Consider the following 17,452-nt stretch of genomic DNA (forward strand, 5'->3'; position numbering starts at 1 on the left):
TCTTCCGATCTAAGTTTAGCAGGGAGCTGGTCAGATTTTCTCAAGTACCAAATGAAATGATGGACCATAATTACATCTCATTGCGATTCGCGGGGTCAAAAACTTCAAAGAGACGAGAACTAGCAAAGCTTGTAGTTCCAGCGAAGTTTATTCTGTTTAGCAGCTGGTGCCCAACGTTTCACCAACCAAATTACGTATGGACTAGATGGATTCAAAGATAAGCAAACACTTTGTTTTTCACTGACATTGCAATCTCAAAATGAATTGGAGTAATGGCATTGCCTCAATCTCAAAATGCTCTTTCTTAGATACTTCATTCGTACACTAACCCACCAATTGCTATCGTCCAAAAACTTGCCAAGGGAAGAAAAAATATTAACAAAAACTGTATCTTTATATACTACTCTATGCTAAAACGATATCTAATCTATATCGTCGTCTCTCTCTATACTTTACAACCTCTGGACTTCCTCATCGGCCTCCGAGGCTCGCACGTGCGTGCATATATATATATATATATATATATATATATTATATAGGATAGGAGACTAAGAATGAAGCAACTATAGAGAAATAAAGAGAAATAAAGTGGCAGAGGAAGCAACCAATGAAGTGTAAAGAGCAGAAGAAGAAAGGGTCTTCGTTGAGTCTCCAGTGAAAAAGTTCGGAAAAGGACTGTTACTGTTTCCCACCACCGCAGGGAGCTCTCCTGTCGTCCCACTCCCACCTCCAGACCCGTTATTTGTTGTGGTTGTTATCTGCCCCGATCCATTACTTCTTGTTGGAGACGTACTTGCAGATTTTTGACTGCATGCACCACATATAAATCAAATTATAAGTAGAGAAAATGTAAATGAGACCCACCCAACCCAACCCAAGTAGCTGATTTTCTTTAAGAATTATTTATCTAACATTGAAGAACAATCAAAATGAATCAATAGTAATCTGCTTTCCTAGTAATGAGAGTTGCTGCTGGCTTGTGGCTCACAAAAGATTAGTATAATAATAGTACATGAAAAAAGTTGCAGGAAAAGCAAAACGGGAATATTGGGAAAGAAGATAACACTAATTATGAATAAAATATAAATTACCTTGCTGTGGAAGGGCAGAATGTTATGGTATAATCAGCTCCAGTACAAGTAAATGTACTGCTGGCATCGTCATACGCGTAGCTATACGATCTGGGACACGCGGCTTTAAACATCTCCGAATAAACCGACGGCTTACAAGTGTCGGGGGTACTAAACGCGCCGTTGCAACAATACTCCGGGCTCCCAAAAGCCTCACACGCACTCTTACACGCCGCACCGTCCCCGACCCGTAACTCAGCCGGGCACCGCTGGTTCAAGTCGGTTGCGCACCCGGGCGACAAACAACTACCCGACCCGCCGCTCGGCTCCACCATCATGGGTAAGTTGTAGCCGTCCACTAAGCTGACGTCGTAGAAATCCTGGTTGTCGGAGCCGCCGATCGTGAACTCGGCGAGAGTGGCTGGTGGGATAGCGCCGGCGCCATTGCACTCGACTTGGTTGGAGCCGCAGTCGCCGGTGGTGCAGGTGCCCTGACCGGTGGTGGGGTCGAAGTTGCAACCGGTTCGAGCCCAGAATCGGCCTGACCAGTTGGGTGGGGATTGAAATGAACGGGAGGCGCCGGGTTGGAGTTGGAGGCCGGTGCTGTCTAATCTGCTACTGCCGGCATTGGATAGAATTCCGGGCCATACAGTGTAGTCGCACTTGTTTATGATTGTAAATGTAGCTCCCGATATGCCTGTAACATTAATTTACATATATAGATCAAAGAAGAAATGTTAAGTTTAATTTTAAACATAAATAATGTGATAATAATATAAATTTAAAACATCTTGAGGCAATTAATATCGAAAATGAGTGCAATGCATACACACGTACCTTTGAAAATTGTAAACAAAATGAGGGTGATGTACAAAGGAGAAAAATGGAAGATGGCCATCAGATTCAGATCCATTTTGGAGAATGTTACTAGGGGAATTATCAGTGATTTTGGTGATGGTTGAAAATATTTTATTATGTACTGAAAGAATGCTTGTATTGACTGGACTAGATATCCACAAACACAGAGAGAGAGAGAGAGAGAGAGAGAGAGAGAGGATTTATAAACTTCAAGAAGAAGATTAATAATTGTGATTAAGACAAATAATTTGAGAGAGAGAGAGAGAGATGGAAATGAATGCAGAATAGAAAACAGATTTTGAGGGTGAAGGAAGAAATCGTGTGGGATTCATTTGGTGTGTTTTGTGGTTTGCATGTCACTATTTATATAAGGTGGAATGGAACCACTTTGTATAATGACAAAAATATATATAGGAGCCACGTAACCTCTCAGCGCAGGCGCAGGTCAAACACTCAATCCAAGGGAAAGTTGCTGCAAAAATAAATGGGAAAAATACTTGTCTCCTTCTTGGAAGTAGGAATTTTTACTCTATTGTCAATCATAGTTTAAGATGCGTGTATAGATTATTCTTTTTGTGTTTTTGATGAAATATTTTTCATATATGTCAAGCTGTGATCTTATAGTATCTCGTGTATCGACAGTGTAGTGTAATGTGACTACCTTACGTCATTGTTGTCTAATCTCATAGTTTTCTACGCATGAACATGTACTGCCATGATCTAGTTCAATGGCTTGAATTTATTTATTTATATTAAAGGGGAGGTTCGTTTAATGTAAAATTGAAAGCATTAGGTGAACCTGTATCAAGTAAATTTCCACTTGATGTATATAGTATTAGTTCCTAAAAAAGTTAAAGTTGAATGAATAAACGAGTTTGAAAAAACATAATTCATTCTTTGAACTGATCTATTCTCCTTTATTGGAGCATGTATAATTTGATTTGGTTATGTATCAATGTATCAAGTATCAACAAGCTCCACTTAACAAACGTGTTCCGACCATTAATTGTATATGTTGAAGAATCTTGCTTTTGGGTTCCTTCCTTCCCATATTCAATGATTCAATAATGTCAATGAGAGCATCCTCAAAAAATCTATGGGGTTCACAACTTTACTTTACTAGGCGGAATTAGATTCTCATAATCTCATATGCATATATATCTAACATTGTATTCATTTCACCGAAATTAGATGAGATAGTGAACCGAATCACGGCAAACAATTCTTCAAAAGTTGAAAGTTAGATATATTATACATTTTTCATTGTGCCATGCACATTATGAATCAATTTCATTATTCTTCAAACAAAATTCAGCTATTAATAAATAATTTTCAAATTATGGTAGTGTATGCAAATGTACCCAAAGAAAAAGGAAGTTTCTTTGCTAAATAAATTAAAAAGGGTTAGTGGAATTGAGACATAGTGCTGAATCGTACGTGAGATTGCGTTGGAAAAGGAACTCTTTGCATAAGGATGGGAAACCTAGCACGTGGGGCGGTGAGAGCATAGCTGTTGTGTTTCCCAGATCGCCACGTGTACTGTTTGTTGATGTTTTTGTTCATAACTTAAGCTTATGGGTGATTTGTTGCTTAAATCAGTTTAGAAATTGTGAAAACACATGCAAACAACTTACGTTTCTTATTTTGTTTTTGGGTGTTGAAGGAGAAAATCATTTCATCACATGAAGCTGGGGTTTAGTTTAGGATCTGGTGAAGCAAAAGCTTGGAGTAACCGACATTGCTGATACAGCTCCACGTCACAGCATACATGGTGGCGTGGAATGCACTTCCGTTGTGGGACTCTCTTGTCTTTTAACACTTTGTTTACCATTCGCTATTTGGCTGGAAAATGTGACAGTTGGAACTTGGATTGGAACCGAGTCTTTCTTAATGATTTTCGAATTCGAATTATTTATTTATTTATTTATTTGGTTAATTAGTATATAAAGATAAAAATCACAAAGTTAGCATAGTCAGGATGGCCGAGTGGTCTAAGGCGCCAGACTCAAGTTCTGGTCTTCGAGAGAGGGCGTGGGTTCAAATCCCACTTCTGACATATTTTTTGACAATTTTTCCTTTGATTAAGTTTTTACTTCATTAAATTAGTGCCCTCAAAAGAGTTTAGAAACGAATAAGGTTCATTGAAAATTGAGCATACCCAAAGCCAAATGTAAGTTACCATCAATGACAAGAAAGCTTATAAATTGGGTATCCAGAATGTCAACAAAGCATATTTTTTCTGTTCTGCGGTGAAGTGTAATGGCTACATGATACATAGCATGCATGTGGAAAAAGTTTACCACTTTTCGGGCAATGACACGTGCATCTTTCGAAAGTTTGTATATATGTAGTTCTTTTGCTTTGCTTTGCTTATTTGTATTGATGATGACTGTGATTTGTAGAATATCTGTAGTATCCACCTCAAAAGACTATACTTAGAATAACACACAACCACCAACCCTAAATTGAAGAATGATCGATCAGCTAGCTTAATTAGCTGTAGAGAATGGCATTAATATAAAGTTTTCATTAAGGAATTCCTCGAATAAGCTTATTTGAGGGACACCATTGTATGCCCACTTTACATTGTATTTCACTAATCCAAACAGTTTATTTTTTAGATAATCATTCAAAGATCATCTCTACAAAAAATCACTTGAATCCGATATCGTTTGACCACTAAATTGAGTTATTAAAATTTTAGTACTTTCTTGAAGCATTGTGTTCATTGATTTTGTAGGACATAATTGGATGTCGAAACAATTTCCGATTTGTCTAATTTTTTGCAAAGATGATCTATGAATATAGACTTAATAAAATCATAAAAAAATTCATAGAGAGCCCTAAAGGGTGTTCATTTGAGGAATCCCTCAATAGAAGTACACTATGACAAGATGTTGATTAATCATCCTATTAACTCATAATCATAACAGTTGAGGATAAAGTTGAAGTTGCTTAAAGTATGTTGTCTAAGGGTAAGATATTAATTTGTGGCTGATAACAATCCAAGCCCTAGCACACCAAAACTAGTGGTTCTGTTATGACCCAAAAAACAAAAACAAAACTATTGGTTTGGAAATCTTTTGACCATATATGCATGCAAATGCAAAAAGTGATGAAATCCTATATATATAGGTTATCAAGTTATTGGAGGAAACCCAACATGATGACATGCAGAAGTGGAATGTCTACGCTGCAAATGCAAAAGGTGTTGGCGCTCCATCCTCCATGTATATATATATATATATATATTTATAATTTGCAGCATGTGCAAGAATTAACAGCAGAAAGTTCTCTTATCTTGGACCAAATTAATGTCCATCATATTTTAGGATAAGAATTCGCAACCCCATATTGTGCACAGTGCACAGGGTGTTATCCAACGACTGTCGTTTCATTTGTTGGTACTTTTAAGCAACTTGACGCAGTTGCAGTTGGTCCTGAAAAAGAGATGATAGTACGTGGATCAAAATAAAAAAAACTAATGTGATGTTCAGTTGATTGAAATTGAAATGTCTTTTTCCTATTTTCTTTCTTTGTACTGTGTTAATATGCACGAAGATAATCCTTTTCTTTCTTCTTTGTGTATTGTAAAGTCTATTGGCAAAGAAGAAGATATTACGTAGAGTTTGTAGGGATTGGGGATGTCTCCAATGGCATGTTATCCGTCGTGTAAAGGAGCATTTAGATTATTAATATTTTTGTTTCCTTTTCATTTCTTTCTTTCTTTATTGAAGATTGAGGTCACAACAATCTCACACCACACTCTACTCTGGAGAAAACCACGAAGGGGACATGGCTTTTTCCTCATGTTCCTCAAACTTACATGGTTTGGTTCATTTTTCTTTCTGACTTTTTGCTGATAAGTCATTGTACTAATACTAGCAAGTAGGTATGCATCTGCATGCAGATAGATAGATAGGGTATCTCTTTTGCTAATATACTTTATCTCTTCTTTTCTTTTTACTTTGCTGCATGCATATCTGTGAATTTTGCAAATAAAAGGCAGCTGTCTGTGTGATGACAAAGCGATGGCATGGAATGCAGGACTAACCCCGTAAAACTTTTGTTGTTGTTTTGCTTTCAGGGGTCTGAAAACCTCTTCAAACTTGGTTTTGTGAGATGATATCTAGCTTTATACAAATAGCAGAACAATCTAGAGCCTTGTACGTACATATCTTCTCCCCTAAGCAACTGTGCTTTTGCCATCGTCTCTTTCTATTTAAAATACAATGAAGAAAACAATCAAAGAAGACTAACTTTGTAAAAGCTATATATAGATATACACGCATGTTTGACTCACAATGGAATGGCCTTTTTGTCTCGACAGTATGAAATACTTGATACTGGATCTGAATTTGGGGGAGACTGAGAGTTGAGTTTGGGTTTTTTCTTAGGTCCTGGGGTTGAGTTAATGGCGCAAGTGTTTTGGGGCAAATAAGACAAATTGCTCATGAGCTGGTTTACTTAGTTGGGCTCATGGGCTTAGTTTTGTAGACTGTTTACATTAGCCCATTTCATAGGAATTATTAGTTTAGTTAAACAGAAAGTTTTAAAATTAATAAAATAAAATAAAAATAAAAACAGAAAGTAATGATTTTTTTGTTAGTTGGAATGGAATCATAGTCCAACACCTTATCCATAAACGCACTAAAACTAGGTAGCATATTGTTTCACAATTACCATGATCAAAATATATAACACATGCATGCTTATTTTCTTAGTAGCATTAGCAATTTAGCATACCATACGACCACCAACTTTCTCTGATCAGTCTTGGTTTTTCTTCCCCTATATGATAAAGCTTCTTTATACGGGGCAGATTCACTGATTCAGGTAGCGATTAACACACATACACGCACCAAAAAGAAAAAAGAAAAAAAAAAGGTGTTTTCCTTCCAACAACAGGTTACATGTTGGTCAAGAATGGACGCAAGTTTCGCATTGAAATGATTGAGTGTGAAACTGGCGAATATAAAGTAAGCAGTAGTCGTAGTGAGAGAGAGAGAGAGAGAGAGAGAGAGAGAGAGAGATTGGGCTGAAAATGAAGGATCATCTGTTCTGCTTACACACTCACTCACTTCAATTGCTTCAATTTGTTAATTTCCATATATTCGGGCGGCTATTATGCATACTGCAAATTTCAGGCTCTATCTGTTTCCATTATTAATGACACTGATGCCGGAACAGAAACCAATCATATATATTTATATTTATATCAAAGTTTTAATTTGTGGAGATATATATATATATATAATAAGAAGATTAAAAAAGAGAGGCAGGAGGAGCTAGTAGTTAAGTAGAAGGCTAGTTTTGTTTTGTATGAGTCAGAACCTTTGAAAAGCTGAGCCCCCCCAACTTCCAAGCGTGGTAGCTGTCCTGCCCTTTGGTCCAACATCCCATTCATCATGACTAGGAATTCAATTAAGCCGCCTCCTTTTTCAACTTGATATATAAAACAATACGTTTCGTACATGTAAGGATCAAATTAATTTGGCATGCAGTGCAGCAGTGCGCAAGTGTCATGGATTTGCAGCCCAACCCCAACTTGATGGTGAAAGAGCAGTAAAAAATGGATTGGATTAGATGGGTTTTCCATCATCTGTGAGAGCGCCTGCAGCTACAATATACAATCTAGTAGACGTAGAGTTTGGTTGGATAGAATTAGCAAGCAACATATATAAAGCCAATTTGGTTGGATTGGTTACATATGAAATCCACAGTGAGTATGAGCAGCAGCTGAACCAGAAATTAAGGAAGAGTGAAGAAGACTGTAAATCAATGAATATGCGGCGCTAGTCTTGCACTGTGCACAGCAGCAGCAAGCACAGATATAAATATAAGCCTTGTTTTTAATGAAATCCTCCTCCAATGAGTCATGGATGGACATTAAATAAAGGCAGATAATGCATGAACGAACGGTGCACTCTCATTCTTGTTGTGTGCTGGTGGTGGAGTGACGGAAGCTGCCATGCGCGACCAACAAAAGACAGGAGCATCAAGGAACGAATGAATGAACAATATATATGTGTTTGATGCTGACCTTTTGCGGCCTCTTCGAAACCTCTAACAGCCGCATAAGAATCTTTGCTTGCATACACACACACACACACAATCACCGAGCTAGCTCCAAGCTAGTAATTAAAAGAAAATTTCAGAAAGTGATGTCTTTGTTTAATCTCTCTACTTGGATTGTATACAGAACAGAAGAAGCTCAAGTTGCCAACACGTATTCATATTCTTATCAAGAAATAAGTTAAAGTTTTTTTTATGGTGAGAATTGTTTGAATTGTATCCACAACAAAACCCAAATCTGCATGCGTCAATTTCAGAGAAGCATTTTTAAACAGTAAGACAACGAGGTATTGTGTGGAATGAGAGAAATTGTGACAGCGTCGTGTTGTTTTTGTGACATGAATACACACAACAGAAAAAGTAATTCAATCATTACACCTTTGCTTCTAATCTTTCAGTAATTAAGTTGGAGCTAGATCACCACCAAGGCTAATTAATAGGCCATCATCATGTCACGTAGGTATTCTCATGATTGAACCCAACCCATGATAGGTTTGCAGTTGCAGACAGCTTCATTATTTGTTGTGAAATTAAGGTGATCTCAACTCAAGCATCAATTATTTACATTATCCCTAGCTAGCCCATTATAATCAATTTTTTTTTAATTATTGCTTCATATAACATAAATGTCAAATTGAAATAATAACATGGGAGCTTCAATTCAATGCTTGGTGACCAAGTGACATCAAATGGAAAGAGAAAAGCTTCCCTATATTTGTATGGCAACATTCCCTAAAATACAAACAAACCAATTTCGACCCTCCATTTAACATAAAGAATTGGATGACCAAAAATTAAAAAAATTATCTAAAATATTCCTGCCACCCAACAGCTCTAGCCTCTACTTCATCTTCATCTTCATCTTCATGTCCATGTCCATGTCCACGTGTTGTTGTTGTCCACTACCACAAATTTTTGCATTTCTACATATCTAATCTATTCTAAATTCTAATTGGGTGCCCCTTCAACTTGTTCATTCGCCTTTAGAACCCAACTTGTCCAATTCCTGAACAAGGGGCTTAAGCAGACGGGTGGGGGGCTTTTCAATCAATGACTCAAATCCACGTCACCTGGGCTCCACTAAGCAATTCACATGACCCATGCGATATAAAATTATTAAAAAATAATAAAAAATAAAACTGGTGCAAAAAAGTTGTAGGGTCCACGTCCCCGATTGGGCCCAAGTTATGGGCCACCCTCACGGAAGAAGTTAGATGACGAGCTGCGACAGCAGCTGAATGGCCAGCGCGACGGTAACCAAACCCGCAATTGCGTGTGACGTAGTACTCGTGGACGACGATGCTTGGCTTTGATCGTACGAGGCACCTTCGTATTCCATTGTGTTGTTTATCTGCTCCGGTGAGCTGCTTGTAGACGACGGTGTACCTGAAGTAGTATTTGTAGGCTGTGGCTGTGTGTTCTGTCCCTGAGACTCTTTCTTGCTGCAATTACAAATCCACAAATAATAATACTTACCGTCAGTAAATTTAATTTACCCACACTAAACAAAAATTAAAATGCAAATTATGGACCGTTGCAAAAGTAAATAAGGAGACAAGTTTGTTGGAGTGTGTGCGATGCGATGCCAAGTGCGAGTGTTTATTAATTAAACAAAAGGGAATCGAATCGAATCGAATCGAATCTCTAGGTTTTGAAGAGCATCGGGATCTACGCTTTTTGGCGTAGAAATGCATCTTTGTTATTTCTCCAGATTCAGAGAGATGCGTTCCTTCTGCTTCTGCATTCGCAATGGAGACACACCAACAAAAACGGGGTCGGGTGGTAGCCGTGTGTAGTGGTGGTTGTTCTAGCAAACCAAACGCCCGTTCATCAATCCGCCATCACTGACAGTCTGACACTGACTAATTACCGATATTCCGTTGTGTTAAAGTTAACGGACAAAAGTTATTAAAGTAAAAAGTGAAAAATAAACAACCCCAACCCCCAACCCCCAACGTTCATATTGACAGGCTTCTTTCTTACCAACTTATTTATCGGGACAAAACTACCCTTCACAACGTTAAAAGACGAAAGAGGCGGGGAAGGGAATGTGAAGGAGAAATGAGTAAATATGAATAAAAAATACCTGGTGCTAGGCGAGGGGCAGAAAGTGATGGTGTAATCCGCAGCAGCGCATGTGAAGGTGCTGGTCCTATCGTCGTATGCGTAACTGTAGGCATGTGGACAAGCGTTCTTGAATATCTGAGAGTAAGATGACGGCTTGCAAGTGTCCGGTGTACTATACGCGCCGCTGCAACAGTACTGCGGCTGTTGAAACGCCTCGCACGCGCTCTTGCAGGCCACGCCTTCTCTGCCGTCGGCGCTGGTGACCTTGAGCTCGGAAGGGCAAAGGCCGTTGAGATCGACCACGCAGCCGGTGTTCGAGCAGTTGGTCCCACTGCCGCCCTGTGGGACCACCAACATAGGGAGGTTGTAACCGTCGACGAGGCTGACGTCGAAGAAATCGAGGCCGCCGTACCCGTCGAGGGTGAACTCGGCGAGAGTGGCGGGAGGGGCAGCGCCGTTACCGGCGCATTCTACTTTTCCGGAGCCGCAATCGCCTGTGACGCAGGAGAATTTGCCGGAGGAGTCTTGGGAGCAGAGGGTTCGGCCCCAGAAGCGGCCGCCCCAGGAGGTTGGGGCAGAGATGGTCTTGGTCTCGCCCTTTTGGAGAGCAAAGCCGGTGGTCGGAAGCGGAGGCACGCCGGCGTTGGTGAGAATGCCAGGCCAAACTGTGTACTCGCATTTGTTCACCATTGTGAATGTGGTTGAAAGAACTCCTGCAGGCAAGAAACAGAATGAAAAATTAACGTACAAATTTACACTAGTTTGCAGAAATTGAGAAAATTTTGGTTAGTAGAAGATAGTTTTGTTATTATTGAAGAATTACCTGATGTGAATAGCCCAAGTATGGTTAACAGGGACACTAACAATGATGCTAATGGAGCCATAAGTTCAGACAAGAAGAGAAACAGAGCAACTGGAAAATATTGGAGGAGGTTGAAGGAATCTCTGCAGGGCTGGGATCTCGGCACTGCAGATAGAGGATAATGAGAGAGCAGAGAGCAGAGGTGAGATTCTCAAAAAGTGACGAGGAGTACGAGTATTTATAAAGGCTTAGGCAGGCAGCAACGGAACTTACTTTCCTAGTAATATTTGGAGAGCAAGTTCTTACTTACTAGTTATAGGAATAGGAGTAATAGAGCAGTTCTTTCCTTAGTATTTTTTTGGAAAGCAAGTTATTAATAAAAAAAATTCCGACTTTCTTAATTTTGCCGCACTTTCTCAAAAACCTATTTCCTTTTTTATTTTTGGGTAAAAAAAACCTATTTCCCTTTCACCCCGATATTCTCTCCAACTCGTTTCCTTTTTTATTTTTGGAGTCATATATATGACTTTTGTTGGATCCAAATACAATCATGCTAATGATAGGAGTACAAAAAAAAAAAAAATATGTATATTATTGGTAACATTACTGACAACAAATTAATAATGAATTGTGCGTATCCAATTACATTTATTTTATACTAGGACCTCTAAGCCGGCCATAGTTGGTTGCTGCAATTGAGAACTATAAAAGTAATAAAATATGGAGGCTAACAATTCATGAAAAAGTGCCTATTCTATTATTGCTTGGGTTTTGTTTTTCTTCGTTTTGGTATGAGAAAGTGGTGGGATCAATCAACTTTTACTAATATGTCAACCGCTATTAATGGTAGGTTGTTGTTCTACCATAAACCATCTATTAGTTTCATTTCATGGAAGCCTAAAACTTAACAGTAAAGATACAGGCATAAACTTTTTATTGCCATTGACAAACGTCCATTGATTCGATATGGCTTTTCTCTTTTGCTGTCCATTGACAAACGTACAATGTGATGGAGAAGACGATAGACACGTGATATGACACATAAGTTATTGGTATTTAAGTTGGTGCCTGTAACATTATTGTAAAACTTATACAACATGCTAAAAATCTGACAAGTATCTAGGATGACAGATGATAGGTAACCAAACTGACAAGACCAAATGTCCATGTGCTCTCTCAGAGTGTCTTGGCTTATTTTTTCGCTAATTAAGAAAATAAAAAGGACAGATAGCACAAAATCCCCACAACACTTAATTTTAACATTTCGGTTTGGGTCACCCTCACCAGTCACCACCTAGGTAAGAACAAGAGAATATGCCTCTAATGACGAGATGCAAATTGATAGGTTAGTTAGAAACTATACGCAATGATTTTCCAAATAAAATCATTCGTAATATACTTTGGTATTTGTAAATTGCTCAAACAATAAGAAGATCCGAGAGTCTATTATCCCCGAACCAAATTAGCAAGCAACATAAGAGTAAGATGGTTACAAAACAACACATGTACATGTTTTGTTTGTTTTCCCAGATTTTATGAAATCTTCTTATTATATGAATAAAAGTATCGTATGGCAATGGAAATTGACCTTTGTCAACAGCAGCCGGAGAATTTACCGCCTGAGTGGCGAGCGCACGTTTCTTCTGCTAGTGTTTAAAACCCAGGGATAAGATAGCTGACAGCATTGGAGGGTCAACATCGTCGCACCAAAATCCTTCACCTATTCGATGTATCTATAAGTTGACTAAGCTGCTGCCAACGTCCAATTACAAGAAAAATAAAAAGAAAACATGCAGTTAAGGTTAGCTTCAACTTCCCAAAGACTGTCTCTCAGAAACCCACATGATCGTTCAACTGCTTCAAATTGATCAACTAGTACTACTAGTACCACATCCACACACACACACACACATATATATATATATAGCAATAATTTTCAAATAAGTAGGTCATGATGTTCCATTCCCTCCTCCTCCTCCGCCTCCTCCGAGGAAGAATGGTCATACCAGAAAACGATTCATTTGAAAAAACAAGACTAGTATGAATATGTAGCAGCCCTTGGAGTTGGAAAATATGTTATCAGATTTATTCAACTAAATAATAAATATCCATCACGATCAAGTATATATTTGCAGACAATTCATTGACTTCTCCTCCAACATACAGACTACAGTCCCCAGTCCCTGGGAGAGGAACTGAATTATGTTTGTGTATTTTAAATAAATAAATGCATTATATTCATAGCCACCACCTTAGACCGGACTAGCTACATTAGCATGTTTCTGTATTTACAAGTTAGCTATCTATCACAGCACGCCAATTAAAGAGTTGAGAAGCAAGAGGAGAGGGCTGCTGGCTAATCTTGTTCTTACTTGATCGGCTGGGTGTGGGTCAAATCAAATTCTATTCTTTAATTTGCAATTGATTGAGGTACAGTAAATCAGGGTGTTAATGGGAATCATCACAGATTCACAGTTTAAGAAATCTTATCTCACAAGCATTTTACCTACTTCATTTTTTATATTTATTTATCCGTGTTATGAACAAAAGCATGCATTATTGGAATATTTATTCTGTTTCTCTTCTCTCTTTCAAGTCTTAATTTCCCTCTCAAATTAATAAATATTAGACTGCAGGCAGAGTCTAGTTTCCCTTACACAGTTTTGTTGCCCTCACATCACAGGGGGATCCAATCCAACAATTAACAAAGAACATGTCAAGGGTTTATGCTTGCAGAGTGAGTCAGTCCGGGGGCTCTAAAATCACTTCACAATCAAGAATTCTAATGCCTCCTGTAACGTCTCTAATGTTTAAATTCTAAATTCTTTCAAATCAAGGGTTTATGCTAATTCCTTATGAAACAGGAAATTTCATCCCAGACAGACTCTCTCTGGAATGAATGAATGAATGGATGGAGCTTGCACTCCATGTCCATGTCCATGCCCATGTCGACGGGATTATTAGGGACCACCTCCCGATATAAAATTCACTTTCGTCATAAAGCAATCCTCATTGATTATCACAAAAAAGTAGCTAATCCAGCTGACATCCGACAGCCCGTTTCCTATTAAACAGCAACTTTCCTGACAATAAATTTTACGACCAAAAACAAATATCTTCTTCTTTTTCTTTTTTTGTTTCTTATTGAAAAAATATCTTCTTCCTTTTCTGTCAGAAAAAATATCTTGTATGAGCATTTATATTATATGCCTATAAAAAAATATACCACTTTTCTTTTTATGTGCATCAGAAATTGTGACTGTCTGTCTGTCAAAGCACAAAAATATCAGAGACACGGGTCTCTCTTTAGTCATCGGAAAATATATTGCAATTTGTGGTATATTGACATTCGCCCAACATGTTCAAACTGTTGAGTGAGTGCCCTCTTATAAATGAATGTTTTTAAAAAGAAAAATTTATCCAAGAGCTTCCGTCAGTTGCTAAAACTTTGGAAAACATATTCCATCATCAGCTGATTAAACCAACTTTAAATTTGCTTTGTAGGATTTTAATCAAGTGAGTGAAATATGATAACAACTTGTCGGAAAAGCATTGACGTGGATGCCCCCCTCCCCCCCAAAAAAAATTAATAATAAATCCTATCAAATCAGCTGATGCAAAAAGAAAGCCAAGTTGATTACACAAAACACCATTATTATCATTATTGTGTTTGTGATGCAAGGCAGCCGCAGAGGAAAGGGAGGGATTTCTTATTTGCATACCCAACCTTGTTCTCGTCTATCATGACAAACCCCACGTTACTTTCTCATTCGCGTCCTAGAACTGGACCTTAGCTTACACTCTCTACAAGTGTCCTTGTGGCCACACACACTAGTGTTTTTATCCTATTCTCTGTCCCCTCCCCTCCCTTCCCCTTTCTCATCAACTACTTGATGACCAAAATTGGCCTGACCCTCCAAGGCAAATACTAATTAATTAATTAAGAAGATGTTCTGACAAATAATCTAACCAAAAGGGCTTTTTGCTTCGGTAGGTTGGTTTGGTTCCATCCACGTCTTCAATAAGAAGCCCACAATACAAAAGCCCAAAGTCCAGGGCCAGGCCCTGTACGACCATGATTTTTTTTATTTACAGGACGAGTAAGATCCTGCATGCCTACTCAATGCATGTACAAACACAGTTTTGTTTTTTAAACCACCACCTGCTTTCGTATGATTTCAACTCAAATCCATTGTTTTGAAGGCAAAACTCCCAGCCTCAATTCAATCAGTAAGATTGAACCGTGACAACTTTTAATAGTCTACAAAGTAGAGCCAGCCTGAAGTAGAGTTCATTGTTCATCCAGTTAAAATATACTGGACAACAACAAAAATTTACGAGCAGTAGTAGGACACTCGTACAGAATCAAGAGATAAGGCAATACAAACTTACTCAAGTTCATTCCAATTCTGGGTCAACTGCAAGAAAATGATTTTGTACAATTCAAATGGAAGATAATGGACAACACCATCTGCACCATGCCTGTATAACCTATGAATTTCAACTCCTTTGCCTGTGGTGGCTAACTAAAACTAGGAATACTTTGCTGTGTAACAATTTTATGAACCAACTTGGACTACTTCCAAACAACTACATTAATGTTGAGACTAGGCAGTATGATTCTACGAAAATAAAAAAATAAAAATTGCACAACTCAAAGTACAGCCAAGAAAACAAACAACTTCATTCTTCAATAAATATAACGCAATTGCACCAAAAAAAAAATTTGATAGAAATTAAAACATCACATATCAATCACTAGGCTACTTTTAGCAAGGGAACGAAGGAACCTGGTGAGTGACTTTTCAGCACTCACTCTCACTGCATCTCTCGCTCCCCCATTCTCCTCTGAATTGACTTTGTCTTCCAAAACTGAATGCACTCGACGGACAAGTTTTCGCAATTCCTGTAAGTGAGGCTAACATTAGAAACAAAGAGCAAGAAACAGAAACAATGATCCCTTAGGACGCTCGAACTACCGGGATGAGACTTAATCGACTGACTTAAGTGAATATGAACTGGCTGGGCATCAAAGAATATAACCTGGTGGTTCAAGCGCATGCTAGTGCCCTCATGAAGGGCTTTTTAGTGGAAAGTCACTTAACCAAACTTTAAAATAGCAAGCACGGCATTAAACTTACCTGGCGGTCAAACTCAACATTCGAAATTGAATATACTTCATTGGTGATCTGAATGTCCTTATTGATCAGACCTTCAAACCATCTGGTAGCTACATCAATGTGAGAACCCTGCAATCGATGCTCGAATAATAAGATTAAATATGTCTGTAAACTACTTAGGAAGCTTCAGCAAACTTTGTCGCCCAGTTTAAAACTTAGTATCAGTATCATACCTCTTCTTCCTCCTCATAATCAGTTTCTTCCTCTTCTTCTTGCTCCTCATTATCATCAATGCTCAACGTCTCTGGACCAGATAAAGCTTGCAGCTTACTTTCGTCACTGTCTTTTGTAGCCTGAATTAAAGCATCCATCAAATCCGGCTCCACGTCTCGCAGCATTTTTCCTTTACACAAATTGAATGCACGTTGGTAAGATAAGATCACAGAACGTATAGATGAAAGAAATGATTGGCTTAAACAGATTCAAGTTTTCTGTTACTAACATTTGACTTGACTTGTTCATGACTAACAGTTGCCAATTTGAAACTCAAAAAGAAAAAAGCACTGCTGAAACATAACAGCATAGGAGTTCGATTCATTTACATAAGAAAGTTGAAGCCTAATTTAGTTTCTAGGCACGGCACAAAGTTTTTGCACATACCAATATAATTGAACTGCCTTCGCTTCCCTTCTCGGACATCAGGTCCAAATTTCTGCGACAATAACACAAACAGCTTAGCTTCAACAAACAAATCACTAGCTAATACTTGTCTGAAACAGCCAAGAATAAACTAACCAAAAAGTTCAATTACAGGGGCGGCACCTTCACTAGAATCAGAGCATCCAGCACGTCTTGGTCCAGAGAAGCCACTCTACCATCCCCAACACCGAAATTATACGTTAGACTAAAATAGCTTAGCTAATTTTAAAAATAGAAGAATAAATTTTTCAATTTTGGGTTACCTGAGAATGCGTTTGATTTGAGGGGTGGAGAAGCAGGAGAGGTCCATAGCCCAGCGGACCGCACGGCGGGCGTGGCGCTTCAAATCGTTGCGGCTCTTATATGTAACCGAATCTGAATCCGAACCCGAACCCGAACTGCCGATGTTAGCATCTTGGTAGTCGGAGGGTCTGAGTCCGCGTAACAATTTATGGACGCCGCGAGTAGCCAAGTGCACTTTCGTCAAAGAGAAACGATGGGAACCAGTTTTGGTGGTTACCGGAAGTAAAGGCGAGTAGAGAAGATGATGGAAGGTACAGGAATGCTGCTGCAGCATCGGCCATTGCCTTACAAGAAGGCGTCCCACTTGAGCCATCGCTCCCCCTTTTTTCCTCTTGCAGCTTGTTGCTATGCCACACCACACCACTGTAAAATATAATTTACTTATATTTCCTTTTTTTTAAAATTGAATCATAAAGGTAAAGCTACGGCCCGACCCATTATCAAAGAGTTAAAAAGCG

The 17,452-nt window shown here is 38.6% G+C and overlaps 3 protein-coding genes and 1 non-coding gene across 7 annotated transcripts; 1 reads left to right on the forward strand and 3 right to left on the reverse strand.

Annotated features, from left to right (window-relative positions):
- Positions 1–254: 254 nt before the first annotated feature.
- Positions 255–2,275, reverse strand: TLP1 (THAUMATIN-LIKE PROTEIN 1). 2 transcript variants are annotated; one of them, XM_021975533.2, is made up of 3 exons: positions 1,908–2,273; positions 1,092–1,767; positions 255–807 (listed from the first exon to the last, which is right to left on the reverse strand). In XM_021975533.2, the coding sequence occupies exons 1-3, from the start codon at positions 1,981–1,983 to the stop codon at positions 564–566; spliced, it is 996 nt and encodes a 331-aa protein (XP_021831225.1). In that variant the 5' UTR covers positions 1,984–2,273; the 3' UTR covers positions 255–563. The 2 variants fall into 2 exon arrangements, with proteins under 2 accessions (XP_021831225.1, XP_088109697.1); XM_088253571.1 differs by lacking the exon at positions 255–807 and having other exon boundaries at positions 1,088–1,767; positions 1,908–2,275.
- A 1,625-nt stretch (positions 2,276–3,900) lies between these two features.
- Positions 3,901–3,984, forward strand: TRNAL-CAA (transfer RNA leucine (anticodon CAA)). The gene has a single exon. It is a non-coding gene; the product is annotated as a tRNA-Leu (tRNA).
- A 4,653-nt stretch (positions 3,985–8,637) lies between these two features.
- LOC110771258 (thaumatin-like protein 1) lies at positions 8,638–12,602 on the reverse strand. Its single transcript, XM_021975525.2, has 4 exons — positions 12,461–12,602; positions 10,894–11,037; positions 10,090–10,783; positions 8,638–9,445 (listed from the first exon to the last, which is right to left on the reverse strand). The coding sequence occupies exons 2-4, from the start codon at positions 10,952–10,954 to the stop codon at positions 9,214–9,216; spliced, it is 987 nt and encodes a 328-aa protein (XP_021831217.2). The 5' UTR covers positions 10,955–11,037; positions 12,461–12,602; the 3' UTR covers positions 8,638–9,213.
- LOC110771259 (kinesin-like protein) lies at positions 12,484–17,390 on the reverse strand. 3 transcript variants are annotated; one of them, XM_088246884.1, is made up of 7 exons: positions 16,955–17,389; positions 16,815–16,863; positions 16,653–16,704; positions 16,226–16,395; positions 16,014–16,121; positions 15,663–15,778; positions 12,484–12,621 (listed from the first exon to the last, which is right to left on the reverse strand). In XM_088246884.1, the coding sequence occupies exons 1-7, from the start codon at positions 17,305–17,307 to the stop codon at positions 12,606–12,608; spliced, it is 864 nt and encodes a 287-aa protein (XP_088103010.1). In that variant the 5' UTR covers positions 17,308–17,389; the 3' UTR covers positions 12,484–12,605. The 3 variants fall into 3 exon arrangements, with proteins under 3 accessions (XP_088103010.1, XP_088103009.1, XP_021831218.1); XM_088246883.1 differs by having other exon boundaries at positions 12,490–12,624; positions 16,955–17,390; XM_021975526.2 differs by lacking the exon at positions 12,484–12,621 and having other exon boundaries at positions 15,533–15,778; positions 16,955–17,385.
- Between the last annotated feature and the right edge of the window lie 62 nt (positions 17,391–17,452).

Source organism: Prunus avium, chromosome 1 (assembly GCF_965620075.1).
Source record: "Prunus avium chromosome 1, drPruAviu1.hap1.1, whole genome shotgun sequence".
Lineage (NCBI taxonomy): Eukaryota > Viridiplantae > Streptophyta > Magnoliopsida > Rosales > Rosaceae > Prunus > Prunus avium.